This window comes from Vidua macroura, chromosome 4 (assembly GCF_024509145.1).
Source record: "Vidua macroura isolate BioBank_ID:100142 chromosome 4, ASM2450914v1, whole genome shotgun sequence".
NCBI lineage: Eukaryota > Metazoa > Chordata > Aves > Passeriformes > Viduidae > Vidua > Vidua macroura.
Window position 1 is genome coordinate 4994336 of NC_071574.1, and position 13042 is coordinate 5007377.

Here is a 13042-nt window from a genome sequence, read left to right on the forward strand (position 1 = left end):
TATAAGAATGCTCTTCTGCTGGCCTATGCCACCTCCCTGCCCTGTTGTTCCACAGCAAGCCAGATGGAGAAGCCTTTTGGAGAAGCTCTTCTCCGTCCTCATAACCTTCCACAGCTTCTTGGTGTTGTCCTGAAAGGCCGCTGCATTTTCCCTCCTAAGGCAGCTGTGCCAGTAAAAAAACACTGTTCTGGCTGGAAAGAGGAGGAGTCACAGCACAAAGCTGCAGTGTCTGCTTCCAAGGTAGGCAACTCTGCTGAGCCCTGGTCGGGAGGCTACACTTAAGCTACGAGTTCCACCAACAAGGGCACAAACCATGAGCCTTCTTCACTTCAGCGAATGCTAAACTGGAATGTCCAGGAAGGCCCATGCTTCAGATAGCAATCAGTCAGCTGTCTTTCATGTTTGGCACTCACTTGCCTGCCTTCTAAATTGTAAGCATATGTATTTCCGCACACTTTTTTTTGTTGTTGTTATGTTGTTTAGTTTTTTTTTTTCCCCACGCTTGAAAGTTGCTTAGGAAATGGCAGCAGGAAATCCCTACGGTCTGCTCTTTGTCATGAGAATAATTTCCACCTTATTAGGTACAAATTTATTTATATAACAACTGAAAGTAAAACAGAATGGAGGAGGGGGTGGAGCATTTGCTGCTGTCACTTATGCAAACCTTATCCTAACTTCTGTGTCGTGTCGACTTGCTGCTCAACACTCCGAGACTTGTGAGTATTTCACAACTTTTGGCATCCTCTTGTTTTTCTTTTTTTTCTTCATTAGAAAAGCTCTTGGAGCTTAGCTTCAAATTATTAAATCTTTTAAAAACTCTCTAATAAGATTTCTTATGAAAGACATAGTTTAAGTGTTGTATTTAACCTCGCACTTGGCACCTGTTTCTCTGTTTCTGCTGTGTTAGAGAAATAGCAAACAGAGAAAACTGGTGCTAGCCCGTGAAAATTTGTCATTGTTTGCTAACAGATTCACTCAGCAAAAATGAGGAGAAAACAAAGCTAGTGCTCTGAGCCTGGTTAATATAGCAAGGACAGAGGCAAAAATCTGGGAGAAAAGTTACTTACTTAGTGTATACAGTTGAAAGAGCATTAAATGCGGGCAGAGAACAGAAAATCTGCAGTCAGTGGAATCTTACTGAAAACAGTGACAGAGTTTCTGTAGATGATAGCAGTGTAATAGAGAGATTTTAGTCAGTAGTAAACAAAAGTAAATATATGCACTGGTGAGTCTTGTTAAAAACAGCACTTTCTACCTAGTCATAGAATCATAGATTCATATAGGTTAGAAAAGAGGGAAAGATGTGGGGAACAGAAACTTGTCACAGATTGTACTGTCACAACCTGCAAAATTATATCTCTATAAGTCTAATAGGAAATTCTCCTTCCTGTGCACAACCGCTGTCTTGCGATTCCTTCTGTGTAAAGATATTTTTAGGCAACTTACTTTTAAGAGAGTCTTACACTGTGGAAAAAACTCCTGATGACAATTATCACATGATTTTTGGCTATACTTTCCAAGTAGTACATAGTGAAGTGCTTCCTTTGTCTCTAGGGATGTTTCTTTCTATTTACAGTTAGAAATTAATCTGGCATGTATCACTTAAATGGGAACGTTTAACCAAACATTTGGTAAACCAAACCACATGGTTATTTTGTCTTGGAAGAAGATAATTGCAGATTAACATAGTCTAAACAAACACCATTTATAGCTCAATAGAGGTGTTAAATTTGGGAGTCTATTGGGCTGTTTGAAGCTTCGGGGGACTTCATAGCTGTGCCCTGCACCAGAGGGCAGCAGTGGCCAACCCCTGATCCAGGGGCGAGCGCTCTGGGAATGGGAATATCCAGGGGTGTGAGAAAGACAAACTGCTGGAACTGCATCCCAAAACAGGCCCTGCATGACACAGGGGATTCCTGGTTCTCTCTCTGCCTGGCAGAGCACAGTGACTTAAGGGATGGAGGAATGTCAATAGGCTTCTGCACATCTCACCCGTGACTGCCCCAGTGCCCCAGGTGACCTGGCACATGAGGTGGGAGGCTCTGCAACTGGAACGGAACAATAATGAGGAGGATGGTCCATCTGGATTGGAGGTGTCACTAAAGTTAATTCATCCCTGCGTCAAAATTACTTCCACAAAGAGAAAAAAGACAGATTGATGTCATAGAAGACCCTTTCTGAAGGGAACAGAAAGCCCCATATCCGGACCAAGCAGGCTTCTTCAGGAAGTCTGCATCCCTCCTGGGGCCTGGGTTAAAGATGTGACGTGAAAGTGTCGTCCTGTGGCACAACCCTCTGGTTATCATCCATCTTCTGGTTTTTTTCAGGTAGGCAGTGATGAAGTTGCAACAAGAAGTTCAAGGGCAATTAAGAGACTCCAGGGTCTTGGGATGACTGTTAAGGGATCAGGAGCACAATTGTCGCTCTCCTCTATTCATCCTGTTGCAGGGAAGGAATGGTACAATCCAGCAGACCAATACCTGGCTCCAAGCCTGGTGTCACCTGCAGAATTTAGGGATTTTGATCATGATTTGGTCTACTTAGCATCAGACCTTCTGGCAATGGATGGGGTACACCTGTCCCAAAGGAGGAAAAGGGTCTTTGCGCAGAAATTGGCAGGGCTTATCAAAACAATTTTAAAATAGAATGGGGAAAATGGTAAAACCAGGCTCGCTAGAGGCAAACTTGAAGGTAGCCCCACCAGTTTTTGAGTGACTATGTGCTAGCTAGTTCCTTCTATCCGCCAATGAAGGCAGGGGATGGAGATCCATATGGCAAAAAAGACGCAAAGGTCAGTGATGTTTTAGAAACCATGGACACGCCTGAAAATGGTCATGTAGGAATTAGAGTTTCTCTCCCCAAGGAGGTGGTGGAATCAGCAGCTCAACTGAAGTGCCACTACACCAATGCACACAACATGAGAAAACAGGAGGTTAAGCAGAAAGAAAATTAGGAGGGCCAAAGCCCAGCTGCAGCTTAATCTGGCTACTGCCCTAAAAGACACACAAAAAAATTTCAGCAACGGGAGCAGGCCTGTCAGCCTGACTATGCTGCTGGGGAAGGTCATGGAGCAGATCATCTTGAGTGTTATCCTGTAGCAAGTACAGAACAACCAGAAGATCAGGCCCAGTCAGCAAGGGCATAAGGCAAGTCCTGCTTCTCTTATCTGATTCCCCTCCACAACATTCTTCTGAAGAAACTGGATAGTCATGGGTTGAACTGGTGTACTCTTTGCTGGATGAAAAGCTGGCTGGTTACCCAAGCCCAGAGTGGTGGTGAATGGAATTAAGTACAGCTGGCAGCCAGTCCCCAGTGGTGTTCTCCAGGGCTCAGTGCTGGGGCCAGCCCTGATGAATATCTTTATCAACGATCTGGATAAAGGTGTCAAGTACACCCTCAGTCAGTTTGCAGATGACAAGTTGGGTGGGAGTGCTGACCTCCAGGAGGGTAGGAAGGCTCAGCAGAGATCTGGACAGGCTGGATCAAGGGACCAAGGAAAACTGTTTGGGTTTCAACAAGGCCAAGTGAAAAAGTTCAACCCCATGCAACGCTACAGACTTGGGGCAGAGTGGCTGGAAAGCTGCCTGGTGGAAAAGGACCTAGGGGTGCTGGTTGACAGCACCTGAGCATGAGCCAGCTGTGCCCAGGTGGTCAAGAAGGCCAGTGGCATCGTGGCTTGGATCAGCAGTAGTGTGGCCAGCAGGACCAGGGCAGGGATTGTCCCCCTGTACTCAGCACTGGTGAGGCCACACCTCGAGTGCTGTGTCCAGTTCTGGGCCCCTCACTACAAAAAAGACACTGAGGTGCTGCAGCGTGTCCAGAGAAGGGCAGTGGAGCTCGGGAAGAGTCTGGAGCACAAGTCCTATAAGGGGCAGCTGAGGGAGCTGGGGGTATTTAGAGAAATGGAGGCTTGGGAGTGACCCTATCACTCTCTACAAGCCCCTGCAATGAGCTTGTAGACAGGTGGAGATTGATCTTTTTTCCCCAGGTAACAAGTGATAAGAGAAGGTGAAATAGTCACAAGTTGTGCCAGGGAAGGTTCAGACTGCGTAACACAAAGTTTCTTCACCTAAAGAGTGCTCAAGCATTGGAACAGGCTGTTCAGGGAAGTGGTAGAGTTACCAACACTGAAGATCTTCAAAGGACACAAAGGTGTGTTGTTCAGGTTAATGTCTGGACTCAATGATCTTAAAGGTTTTTTCCAACCTAAACAATTCTATGGTGTCACTATGAAAGCATTATGTCTTGCTGTCTTTATGAATGTTTGAATTCTCTGGGAAAAATAAGATTACGGTCAGATCATGAGGAGAGAAGACAAAGGACTCTGCGTGATTCAATGTGAATCAAGCAAAAGCCGTTTATCGTGCTTCTAAACATTGTTTATATTTACTTCTTGTCTTGGTCTACACAGTCATGCATTGTTTGACTGGTAGCTCTGCTTTGTCCATGCATCTCTTGATTGGTAGCTCTGCTTTGTCCACGAGGCAAGCACGGATCTCTTTCTTAATCTAATTGGAAGATGCTGTGTCATTTTACTCGGGCTGACCCCCCTGTGTCTGTCAGCAACTTTTTTGCTTCTTCTTTCTTCTTGCAACATCAGCTTTTTTTATCCACAAAGATGACCTTGGTCTTTAGTTCCAGAAGGTTAGGCTGGTTCATTTAGTACATGTCCATTTTCCTGTAAATTTAATCCTACAAGATCCATTCTAAGGATGCCTAAGAGTTCACTGAAAATAGAGAAGGGTCACAGGGGGCAGAGGTACAGGCTGATACGGAGTAGTTGGGAAGTATGGATAATATAATGCTAGATTTTTTTCTTAGTATGAAAAGTTAATCCTCAGTTTGCAGTATCTCTCATGCCGTGGACAGTGATCCATTTGACACACAGCTCCCAGTGTCAGGTTCAGGGTTCTGCCAGAACAGCAGTTCCCTTTTCTGTGCTCAGAGTTCAGCTCGTGCAGCCAGCGCAGCAGGAAGAAAGGCAGTCTGGAACAGCTCGCTATGAGACATTCCGTTCTATCCAAACAGTGTGGTTTGTGACCCAGGGTGGGTCACTGCTTTGCAGGCCAGCACAGTGCTGCTGCTTGCAGGGATCAGGGAAGCACAGCAGCCCATACCCAGTTTTTGCAACAAACTTGTTAGTCTGCACAAAACTACAGATTTTATTCCTCCTGCTTTTTTAACATGACTCAGTCTTGTTGCTATACTCTCTATTTCAACACTGCACCATTACTAGGAGCTAAAACCCAGAAGAGTGAATACTCGTGCATTCCTGTTTTGGGGTTTTTTTTTGAGGCTTTTCTGTACACTTAAACAGTCATAATCAAAGATAATGACTTTAAAGGTTATTTTAACTACAGGACTGTAATTCACTGCCAATTCTCATTATTATAATACATTCCCAATTCTCTACACCAAATTGCTAGGCAATTTGGTACCAACTGCTAGGCAAAACAAGAACATCCCAAACATGTCCATTTGCTCTCCATGCATGCTAAAATTTTTCTAATTTTCAAAAGTATTTTTAAAGTAACTGCTTAGAAATGGAGAGAGTAAATCCCTACTCTCAGTTACTTATTATCAGCTACTGATTTCTCAGAGAAACATTTATGAAGCAAAATCTCATTTTCTATAGCAGCTCCCAAATTTAAAGACATTTTCTCACTCAGCTGAGGTGTCTGATTCCCATTTTACAGGTTTTGATAGGACAGAAATTCATTCCAGGAATGAATGCTGACATATTAACAAACAAGGTGATAGAGTTTGTCTCTGCAAAGAACAAACTCTAGTGGAAAGCACTATTAGGAGTTCCTTATGGGAATGTCTGCTCAGAACTCCTTTTTGAGCTAATGTTTAATGGGACAGAATCATGTTGGAGGCCCCTGATACCTACACAGACAGATTATTCATTCACAGAGGAAAGGACTTCTGGTTTCATACCAATTTACCTTCTCACTGCTTCTGTGCCAAACAGAGAAGGTTCCTGCACACTGGAGGCTCCTCTGCTCTTGCTGGTCCAGTGCTGTTCCCAAGACAGGTCTTGTGATCCTGTGCTCAGAATCACAGAATTCCCAGAATGACTGGGTTGGAAGAGACCGTCAAGATCATCGAGTCCAACCCATGCCCTAAACACCCCAACTAAACCACGGCACTGAGTGCCACATCCGGTCTTTTTTTGAACACATCCAGGGACAGTGACTCCACCACCATGCCAGGCAGGCCATTCCAATATTTCATCACTCTTTCTGTGAAAAGCTTCTTGCTAATATCCAACCTATATTTCCCATGACGCAGCTTGGGACTCTGTCCTCTCGTTCTGATATTTGTTGCCTGGAGAAAGAGACCGACCCTACCTAGCTGCAACCACCTTTCAGGGAGCTGTAGAGAGTCACCTCTGAGTCTCCTTTTCTCCAGGCTAAAGAAGCCCAGCTCCCTCAGCCATTCCTCACAGGACTTGTGTTCCAAGCCCCTCACCAGCTTTGTCGCTCTTCTCTGGACGTGCTCAAGCATCTCAACGTCCTTCCCAAACTGAGGGGCCAGAACTGGACACAGCACTCGAGGTGTGACCTCACCAGTGCCGAGTACAGGGGGAGAATGACCTCCCTGCTCCTGCTGGCCACACCATTCCTGATACCTGAAGGTAGGACCAGAAGAGAAAGGCATTTCATCCAAGCTGCCTGAACTTTATCAGTGTAAACAGCGAACTTGACCAGGGCTGAGTGTCACGTTTGAGATAATATCCTTCTCTCTGAGAAGTCTGATCTAGAATTTCCTCCACATCCTTTAACTGACCTGGGGCCTGTTCTCCATCATCCGTCAGGATTTATGGGTGGCTAGGGATAAATTTTTATATCATGATGAGAGCACAAAGAATTCAGGCACCTTGGCAGCTAATAAAAGCTTTCTGTCTTCCATTCATAAATCAGTGTACTACTGTAAAAGAAGGAAATGGATTCCTGCTTATTTACTTATTATTTCCCTTAGAAATTAGTGAGGAATAGCAGAAATATTTGGAAGCCATCAGGAGATGTACTATATAATTAATCTGTTGTCCATGCTGATAAGTTTTTGTAAGCAGGTTACCAGATACTTGCATCATTACAAATTGTCATACATTATTTCATGCTATAACAGATGAGGTAGGTCCTTAGTGGCAGCACAGGGTGATAATTGGAAGAACCTAAATATTTTGGGCCCCGTATGTGATACCTGGGAATAAATTTTTATTTTTAAGTGATTATTTAGTAGTCTCCAGGATTGTCTGTGTTCACTTTAGCCCCTAGTGTGTTCCAGTGCAGCTGTGAGGAATTGCTGCCATTTTGAACTAAGCTCTGCAAAGACACTTTTTTCTTCAAGCTGTAACATCTACCCTGGAGAAACCTGAGCTAACATTGGAGCTAGCTGACTATTGCAACCAGAAATAATTGCTTGGGGAGCATGAAGCGTCCCATCCTAGGGGCAGATATGCAAAGCAAATAATAGGGAGGATTTCTTGTGAGACAGAACTCAAAATTATTGCTGCTTGTGAAAAATCTGAAGTTTAAGATTAAGAAGTTTGCCCAAATCACAGAAAGATGGTGAGATGAAAGCAAGGGCAAGGACTCAGGGCTGCATCCAGCAGCCTTTGTCATAGAACCCAGGTTTTCTTTCTGTGATCTTTTCTACACATCTTTTTTGTCAAACAAAGCCATTTATACAGGGGTTTGGTTTGGTTTTTTTCCAGGAGCTTGGTCCACTCAGTGAAAACAATCCATTTGGTTCACAAGCGCTGTATGAGAAAAAGGAAATCATTACATCATCCTGTGATTAAAGATTTAATACCTTTTTATAATGATGAATTCATGGGAAGACAGTGAGCATGGAATTGAGTTTGAAGTTGAGTAGAATATGCTTTAGGATCATAAATCCTTCTACTTCTGCTACCCTCAAACTTTCTCCTTACTTTCACTTCCACCATGTCTTAATTCTTTGCTGTATTCTCCATCCAGTCATACAGCTCAAATTCCACTCCTATGCACCAGCAGCATCACTGATTTGCTCCTAAGTCTTCACAATGTTGCTCCTGTAGAAAGCCTATGTACACACACACAAAAAGTTCTGCTTGCCTTGGAAGCTCTGAGATGGAATATGTCAGTGAAGAGACTGCTGGAGAGCACCTACACAATGCCAAAAAATCTCTTCTGCAATTATGTAAATAAAATAAGCCACTCAGGATTTGGCCAAGTTTATGCCAAACTTGAAAACACTACCATGAAGCACAGATTTAATAAAATACTTATAAACATTTTATTTATACTAAAGAAATGCATCTTTTCTGCTAATTCGTTTTTGGAAATGATTGAATTACTCTTAAGGGGACTTAAAAGAAAGTCACTAGCCTGAGTAAATAATACATTGTAAAAAATTCCAGCGCCAATAAGTTCATTTTGACCAAAATACAGGGAACAGAAACTGAGCCTTATTGTTTGAGACCCAGCTGCTGAAGGGCTACAAAACTGGCCATAGTGCCTTTACACATTACAGAAACAAGACTGTGTTCTCAGCTCATATCTCTGAAATTCTCTGTGCTTCATTTTCTGAGAAGACAACGCTTATGCAGTCACGCATCTGTGTGTGTGTGTTTTCCATCCTCCACTGCATTTCTTTTAATTCAAGGCCTAATTTCATTGTATAGTTCATATTTTGACAAGGCACATGCAGGACCCTTCTTCAAGCCTTCCACCTAAAGCTGGGATAACTTTGACATCACAGCAGGTTATTCCAGCTTTGGTTGATTTTTCAGTACCTCTGAGGATGGAGATTCTTCAGCTTCTGTAGGGAGCCTCTTTCACACATTTATTTTCTTGCAGATTATGTTAGGACTACTTTAATAAAAATACTAATATTAATAATGCTAATATTAATATTAACAAACATAATATTAAAATTAAAAATTAAAATTAAAATTAAAAACTAATATTAATATTAATAATACTAATATTAATAAAATAAGCTGTTCTGTCAACATGCTTTCATTTTCTGCTGTATCTCTTTGAAGTCTTGCTATGAGTACAAAATCTATTGCTTGAACAAAAATTAGCTTGTTTCTCCAACCACAAAACTTGCAAGATTTGAACACAAATCTAGGGAAAAAAATTTATAAAAGAAAAGTGAAACCTTCCAATTGTATTTTATGGTGTCTTCTGTAGAAAGGCAATAAAAAGGGGCAATTAGCTTGTTTGACAGTCACCATGATTGTTGTGAGAAATCACAAAAATTATCTGTTGCTGACAATACACATTTTCCAGGGGAACCCCCTTTTTCCTACAGAATTCAAAGATGGGATTCTACTATCTAAATAAAAATAACCTTTTCAAAAAGTCTGTCTTGTGTTTTTCATTAATTTAGAATACATACATAGAAGTTACTCACAAAATTTCAGAGGCTTTCTGCTTTGAATGATCTTAATGGATAGGCTGAAATCCACTCAGAAATCTATTGTGGCTTTATACTTATATTTTTTTCCCCCCCCACACATAGGCCCCAAAATGTAGTTTCCTGATCCAGATGCTGTGCTTCTCTTCTGAGTAATGGTCCAGCAGGCAGGATGCTGGGGACGGCACGGCCAACACAGAACTCTGCTGGAGCATTGAGCAGGCTGCAGACTCAGGTAAGGATCACTTAAACAGCATGACATTTTTTTTTTTTAAATTTCAGCAAAGCTTTTGATGTTATTTTTACAACCCAACATGAGAAATAGGTAATAAAGCAAATCTAAGGCTTGGAAACATCTCCAGTATTTTAGACTAAATCCTTACGCTCTATAATTTTTGCGTTGGTTTTTCCACTCCTCGTTGTTCAGTTGTACCGGAATTACCTGTTACACCAGAAATAGGTCTGGGTTTTCCTCACATTCATATTTTTCAGTTGATTTGTGGCACAGCAAGTTCTAGCCAACTTTTCTGCTTGGCCCTAATCCCTGTGTCTGGCTGATATTTCACAACCTGTGAGGCTGAAATCCCTGATCCTTGAGAGTATTTACTACACTCTTTACTGTGGGGAGAAATCCTTGAAAGTGTCCAGCCTCTGTAGCACTCTTCAGAGCTCCCCACATCCCTAGATGACTCAGTAGCAGTTGCATTTCCAGTAGGTGGTGTGGCCAGGTGACTTTTTTATAACTCTAAAATCATTGGCATTTGGTGTTGTCCCAAAACAGGCTGGGCAAGAGGCAGATCCACACACAGAGCTGAAGTATTAGTATATTTACAGTTCTGTCCAGAAATGGAGGCTGGATGGCACCTCCACAAAGCCAACAAATTCCTCACTATTTATAAAATTTTAGCAAACAAAGGCATTAATGTTCATTGGCTGCAAGTCACATAGTTATCTTATTAATATTAATTCTTCTCTTGGTTGATGATTCTTATGTTAATTTGCTCAGTCTTTCTCATCTTTTCTGCTGGATTTCTAGTTGTTTTTCTACAGAAGTCACAGAACCAATTAATCATCTCAAATTTGAGTTAATTACTGATTATCCAATAGCTTTGTATGATTTCATGCAAAGTGCCAAAGTGATTGCATCAGTCTACGCTTTTATTAAAAGCAAGAAAATATAGACCTCCTGATTTTAGAGAAAAATTTGGAACTCAAGTGCCACCAATGAAAGCTATGGGAAGTTAGAAGCAGGTCATGATTCACTGTCTTGAGCATGCAGTTCTTCCACAATGATTGCCAGTAGTACATGTAAATAACCTAAGGTTATTTACTCTTCTAAGGATGTGAAAAAATCAAATGTATGACAAGCAAATAAGTCTTTATTTACACTGAGCATTTTAAATACACATTCAGCCAGCGTTGTTTTGACTACAGGATTTCCTCAACAGTTTTTAAAATAATATAGAAAGCCATTACTCTTGCAGCAAGATGCAGACACAGGATTGTGTGACTATCAGAAAGCAAGTCTGTTTTGCCCTCTGGTCGTACTAATGCTGCCTCTGCTATGACTCACCTATTTAAATGCCTTCATCCTTCATGATAAATAAAAATATATCTCGTGTTCTGGAAGCAATTCCGTTTGCTTCCAAAGCCAGTGAACATTTTAAAATACAACTGTACCACTTTTAAAGGTATATGTAAGTTTGGTATTTTTGCTATTAATTTATCATCTCTTAAATTAACAATTTTATGCTGTTTCTTATATATATAGGCAGTAAATGATGAAGGTACAGACAAAAAGACAACATCCTTCTTAACAAGGCTTAGTTTCTAAAAACAGGTGTTAACACACAGCCAGATGTAACATACAGATGTAACATCTATGTTGTGCCCCTTAAAAGAATTAAAATTGCAGATAAGTTGAAAATATAAATCACAGTAGAATAAACTACTGTTAGGAAAAAAGCTGAGGGATTCCAACCACTAAGAATAAATATATTGTTGTGCACTCTGTGATTGTTTTGCACAGATTTTTTTTCCTTTAAATCTTTAATAATCCTTAAGGACTTGAACTATATGATGCTTTTCCAGATGAGCTATCTTTTAACTTTTTTTTTCAATGGAGATTATTTATATAAAATAGTCTTAAAAACTACTGCACAAAAGCTAACTTAAGTACATTCTGATACTATCAGAAGTTTCAGAACAGTTTCCAGGTATCAGCTCAAAGAGGTATCACTCTCTGCAGAACAGACAGGTAGTTACAACATTAGCAGAAATTTAGGAACCAATTTTCACAGTCAGTTTCCCAGAAATCAGATGAGCCTTCCATTACCAAAATGGCTGAGTAACAGAATCTGTCTGTCGGCCACTTTGTTATGAGTTGTCTTCATACACCTGAAGAAAAGAGACTATAAACAAAAAGTTAGAAAGTAGCTGGTCCTTGGGAGCTTGGCAGGGAAGCAAAGGGGATTTTAATCTATAGGCTCACAAATAACCCCTCACCCAAGGCACTGAAGAAGCTCCTGTTCAGTGCAAGTCTGTGAGCTGTGATGCTCTGCAGTGGCTCTAGAAGGTCATTGTTGAGGAGACTGCTGAATGAAAGGTTCCACTGACGTGTTACTCTAGTATAAATCACTAAGCTAACATAAAAATGAGAACAAAATGTGAAAAGAGTGAGGAGATGTATGTTTCATCTGGTGTCTTTCTTCACTGATTCTAAGAGCCAATAGTGCAAGCAGGATTTTTCTCCTGTCTGTGTTCCATTGACTTCAGTCCTCTGACATCTCTGGCCAAAGCTGGAACCAGACCTTTTTTGCAAAGCTGAATGAAGATGTGTTCTGTCTCCAAGTTTTCCAGATGGCAGTGGGAACAAGGGGAAAACCATGAAACAACCATTCCATAACTTATGAAAAACACAATTTTCATGATTGTTGCCAAGGAGAAATGGATGCAATATTTTTTGCTCCCTAGCTCCCAAGTGAGGATAACAAACAAAGTCTCTTCCATGGGTCATTCTACAGTCTCTGGAGATCCTCCTGCCTACGTGTTTTGTCTGGTGACTGAATCACAGGCACGGTAGTGGAGTGATACCATATCAGTGTCCAGCACAGATTTGTGAATCACTGTTCTTCCACAGCATTCACTGGTTTTTTTTTTTTTTTTTTTTTTTTTTTTTTTTTTTTTTTTTTCTTTTCTCTTTCCTTTTTTTTTTCCTGGAGGAAAGAGAGAAAAATGTCACCATGGCAACTTACTTTCAAATGAAAGCATCTTTGACTGGCAGTGTACTAGCACTTTTTTTTTAAATTAAGAAAACCTCCCCCTCTAAATACAATCTAGATGTTTCACTTCATCTCAAGACAGGTGATTAATTAAGTCCTTTCATAGGGAACGTGGGATTTTGTTGGACTGACTACAATCACAATCCCCCAGTAGTTTCTAACAGAGATCCTGGGGATCAGCAGTTGAGGGAGGAAAAGACCTCACAGTGGCATTTGTATGTACTGATTTAAGGAAAACAGGTACAGAAATAACAGTTACTTTGATGAATTCTGTTAGTTATAAAAAAGTAGAGTTTCTATTAAAATATATATTTGTCATGCAGTTCTCTTGTCTATGCTCTCAGACA

General features: G+C 41.1%; 1 protein-coding gene across 5 annotated transcripts in view; it reads left to right on the plus strand.

Annotated features, from left to right (window-relative positions):
• Positions 1 to 291: 291 nt before the first annotated feature.
• Positions 292 to 13042, plus strand: part of IL15 (interleukin 15) — a 29674-nt gene continuing 16923 nt past the window's right edge. For 2 of the 5 annotated variants that reach the window (XR_008436814.1, XM_053975951.1), the window contains exons 1-2: positions 638 to 720; positions 9520 to 9649. Coding sequence is in view for 4 of the 5 variants with exons in the window: in XM_053975951.1 (XP_053831926.1) it covers positions 9587 to 9649 (63 nt within the window). In the remaining variant the exon portion in view is untranslated. Of the gene's footprint in view, positions 432 to 620; positions 721 to 9519; positions 9650 to 13042 lie in introns of those variants that run through there. The other 3 variants (XM_053975953.1, XM_053975952.1, XM_053975954.1) reach the window with 3 other exon arrangements.